Here is a 5,000-nt window from a genome sequence, read left to right as displayed (position 1 = left end):
ATTATTATTATTATTATTATTATTATTATTATTATTATTATTATTATTATTATTATTATTAGCTAAACTACAACCCTAGTTGGAAAAGCAGGATGCTATGAGCCCGAGGGTTCCAACAGGGAAAATAGCCCAGTGAGGAAATGAAATAAATAGACTACAAGAGAAGTAGTGAACAATTAAGACACTATAAGAAACAGTAACAACATTAAAATACATCTTTCATATATAAACTATAAAGAGACTTAGATCAGCCTGTTCAACATAAAAACCTTCGATGCAGGTTTCCAATTCAGAGAGTATTGTTTCTCAGTTTATTCCAATCTAAGATTTTCCCTTCCCCACAGAAAGTTCTCAACATAAAAACATTCGCTGCAGGTTTCCAATTCAGAAAGTGTTGTTTCTCAGTTTATTCCAATCAAAGGTTTTCCCTTCCCCACAGAAAGTCCTCAACATAAAAACATTCGCTGCAGGTTTCCAATTCAGAAAGTGTTGTTTCTCAGTTTATTCCAATCAAAGGTTTTCCCTTCCCCACAGAAAGTCCTCAACATAAAAACATTCGCTGCAGGTTTCCAATTCAGAAAGTGTTGTTTCTCAGTTTATTCCAATCAAAGGTTTTCCCTTCCCCACAGAAAGTCCTCAACATAAAAACATTCGCTGCAGGTTTCCAATTCAGAAAGTGTTGTTTCTCAGTTTATTCCAATCAAAGGTTTTCCCTTCCCCACAGAAAGTCCTCAACATAAAAACATTCGCTGCAGGTTTCCAATTCAGAGAGTATTGTTTCTCAGTTTATTCCAATCAAAGATTTTCCCTTCGCTACAGAAAATCCTCAACATGACAACCACCACCGTAACCATCGGCGCAGCCGGACTGGCAGCCGGCGCTGCCGTGGCTGTCGCCGGCGCCGTGGGCCTGGGCGTCGCGGGATTGGCTGCTCTTCTCTCCAGGCGCGGCGGGAACCGCAAGAAGCAGAGGAAACACCACAAGAAGACGAAGACAACACACACTCGGTACGGCCGTGGGGATGACGACGGTCAGGATAATCTGGAGAGGATGATGGAGCTGATAAGACGAGAAGATGTGACCGGATGCGGACTGAGGTTGATGTGCGAGCTGGCGAAGGAAGATCCCGGTGATCTTATCGGCGAGGAGATGGCTATTCTCGATCTTGTTGGGTGAGTCTTCAAGATGGTATTTCTAGGGATGGGGGTTGAAGTTGTAAATATTTGATACTTAATCGGGTATGGCTCATATATTTATATATATTTATATATATATATATATATATATATATATATATATATATATATATATGTATATATATGTATATATATACATATATATATATATATATATATATATATATATATATACTGTATATATATGTATATATATATTTATATATATAGATATATATATATATATACTGTATATATATATATATATATATATATATATGTATATATATATTTATATATGTATATATATATATATATATATATATATATATATTTATATATATATATACACGTGTATATCCAAATACATATATAGGCAGCATATATATGTATATGTACATACATATGCATATGCATATATATATATACTGTATATATATATATATATATATATATATATATATATATATATATATATATATATATATATATATATACACGAGTATATCATATCCTAATACATATATAGGCTACATATATATCCATATATCTATCTATCTATCTATCTATCTATCTATATATATATATATATATATATATATATTTAGATAGACATATACAGTATATATCTATATGTATGTATATAAATATGTGTGTTTGTGTGTATGGTTTTATGTCTTTTACCTTTTGAGCTTTTCCTGTTTTGAATCAATTGTACCAGAAAGGGCAGGCCTACTACATCCCTCAGTTTTCACAACATATTTACGGTAAGGTTGATATTCCAAACACTTTTCATTGGCCGCAAAAGACAGTGAGACACATATCAACAACTTGGTGAACTGATAGACAGTAGACTGCATGCGAACCATGGACCTAGCAAATGTGGGCAGAGAACTTTGACTCTGGTATTTCATGGACTACTAACTACTTTCTTCATTATCAATATCCTGGCTATTCCGGTTTCATTATCTGAATGCTATTTTAAACATATTATCTGTTGTATGAAAATTTTCCAGGAGTTTTGTATCTATTCTAAAGTAAAAAAAAAAAAAATCCTATTTCTATTTTATCTCCTGTTATATATCCCTGATTTATTTTTACTTTCCATCAAATATTCATAACTGATAATTAATTTTACTGTCTTCTCTTTCTACGCTTTACAAGTGTTGTAACGTCCATTACATAGACCAATATATGGAAAAGAGCATCATGGATACGAGAACAAACTAAAATAGAGGATATTCGACCACCATGTAGGAAAAATAAATGGACATGGGCAGGACAAACAATGAGAATGACAGATAATAATTAGACACAAATAATGACAGAATGGGTCCCTAGAGATTGCAAATGACTCAGGGACAGGAAGAGAAAACGATGGATTAACGAGCTAAGAAATTTTGCGGGTATAGACTGGCATAGAAAGACCATAAACAGACGGGAGTGGAACGTCATGTCTGAGGACTATTTTCTAGTGGACTATCAACTGCTGCTGATGATGATGATGATGGTAAAGTTTATCCATCATTTAGCAAACCAGAAGCTAAAAGAGAGTGAAAAGATATGTCTGAGACCTATGTCCTACAGTGGACTATCAGCGGCTGATGATGATGATGATGGTAAAGTTTATCCATCTTTCGGAAAACCAGAAGCTAAAAGGGAGTGGACAGACATGTCTGAGGCCTATGTCCTGCAATGGACTATCAACGCCTGATAGTGATGGTGATGTAGGTGATGGAGAAGTTTATCCAGAAGCTAGAAAAAAAAAGAAAAAAAAAAGAAAAAAACAACAATATTCTTTGTTTGCATAACCAAAAGCTAAAAAGGAGTGGAAACACGTGTCTGAGGCTTATGTCCTGCAGTGGAATATCAATGGCTGATGATGATGATGATGATGGTGGTGGTAAACTTTATCCATCATTCACCAAACCAGAAGCTAAAAGGGAGTGTGGAAGGACATTTCTGAGGTCTATATCCTGCAGTGCAGTGGACTGTCAACGGCTGATGGTGATGGTGATGGTGATGTAAGTGATGGTAAAGTTTATCCAAAAGCTAAAAAAAACAACAACATAACAATTTCCTTTGCTTGCAGGACACCGCTTTCGCCAGGAGAAGACGTTAGAGGTCTAGGAGCTCTCGGGGAGTACCGGGAGGCTAAAGCCATAGGCCTAAATCAAGGCAGTTGTGGCCAGACCTACCTTATGTGTCCTCTCAATGGCACTCAGCTCATGGATACGGTCATGGGATTTTTGCCATAAGAAGAGACTTGCACTCATGCGTATAGATGTCGCTAGTTGTAAGCTAGATTTATTAAGTTATTTCTATTTAGTTATTCACTGTTTTCTTTGATTAAGTTGACTATTATAATTCCTAGTTTGCTCTTTTTTATTTACTTTTATGTATTTACTTAGAATAATGAATATAGCGTATATAGATACTAAAAATATCGAGTTAGTTTCCTAATACTGAATGCATGATTAACAAACATTGGACTATTCTTTTTTAACATTGTTGAAATATGATAATCAACTAGTTTGGAAATGAGAGAAGAGAGACAATTAGGGGAATAATTATATGAAAAAGAAGGTTTGAGTAAAGAATGGGGCAAAGAAGTAAACAGAAGGTAAATAAAATGGATTGTTTTTAAATCTGTTTGAAAAAGACATGGAAAACTTCTCTTATTGTAAGTTCATATTTTTCTTCATATCTTTCATGATAAATATTGAAGATCAGAATGGCCCCAAGTAATATGTGCCTTCCTTATTATCTCCCACCCCCCCCCCTCCCCTCCACCACAAGGAAAAAAAAACTAGTTACATAATTTCTGTATTTTTAGCTCAGTATTGCAAGGAGTATGTGAGGCATAATCTACCTTATTATATTAGTTTTCTGAAGAAAGTTGAAATTCTCCATCACAACAATATGTGGAATTGAAAGTCCACAATTTCACTTTATTTAGTCAACTAAGTCTTCACGGTCAACATACCTGCAAGAACACTTGTCTGGCTGGAATGGTCAGGCAATCTACAGCAACAGGTCAACAAACTGTAGCTAGGACCCATTAGAAAAATTGGCATTTTCACTTCAGTTAAAGAATAAATCATTATTCAACTGAAATCGGCTTGATTGTACCTTTGTAATCTATTAATAAATATATTGGACAATATTCTGTATTTTAATTTCCAAGGCATCCCTAAAGAGTTTATAGTCTTATTCATCTCTCAGTTTAATATTACATTCCTTTTCATATTCTGTGCATCAGAGAACTTCATATTAATTCTAACCAGAACTCAAAGAAGATAAGGGTTGTGGTGAACGCCAGACAGGGATTCTAGTCCCGCTCAAAATCGTTAGTCCCTATGGTCGCTGCAACCTCACCATCTTTGTGAACTGCGGATAGGGGTTTTTGGGAAGCCTATAGGTCTATCTGCTGAGTCATCATCAGCCATTGTTTGGTTCTCCTTGGTCCTAGCTTGGATGGAGAGGGGGCTTGGGGGCTGATCATATATATATATGGTCAGTCTCTAGGGCATTGTCCTGCCTGATAGGGCAATGTCACTGTCCCTTGCCTTTGCCATTCATGAGTAGCCTTTAAACCCTTTAGGGTTGATTAAAATCCTTTCCAGTAAAATTAATTTTCATCCATTTACAAAACTAAGGAAAACCTTTGTTGTTTTGATATATGGCTGTTTAAGCGTTTGCTTTTACAATATGAATTTCTTCAAATCTTTCAATCAATTTGAAAAAAAAAAATCAGTGTAATCCTATTTCAATTTATTTCAAACTCATCACTGACATAAAAGACGGTTACAAAGTACTCTGGAA

The 5,000-nt window shown here is 34.9% G+C and overlaps 1 protein-coding gene across 1 annotated transcript; it reads left to right on the top strand.

Annotated features, from left to right (window-relative positions):
• Positions 1 to 825: 825 nt before the first annotated feature.
• Positions 826 to 3,433, top strand: LOC137639072 (uncharacterized). The gene is made up of 2 exons (XM_068371393.1): positions 826 to 1,172; positions 3,268 to 3,433. The coding sequence occupies exons 1-2, from the start codon at positions 832 to 834 to the stop codon at positions 3,431 to 3,433; spliced, it is 507 nt and encodes a 168-aa protein (XP_068227494.1). The 5' UTR covers positions 826 to 831.
• Positions 3,434 to 5,000: the final 1,567 nt, after the last annotated feature.

The sequence above is a fragment of the Palaemon carinicauda genome, chromosome 4 (genome assembly GCF_036898095.1).
Source record: "Palaemon carinicauda isolate YSFRI2023 chromosome 4, ASM3689809v2, whole genome shotgun sequence".
Lineage (NCBI taxonomy): Eukaryota > Metazoa > Arthropoda > Malacostraca > Decapoda > Palaemonidae > Palaemon > Palaemon carinicauda.
The sequence above is the reverse complement of the archived record's forward strand: the minus strand, read 5'-3'. Positions and strand labels throughout refer to the sequence as shown.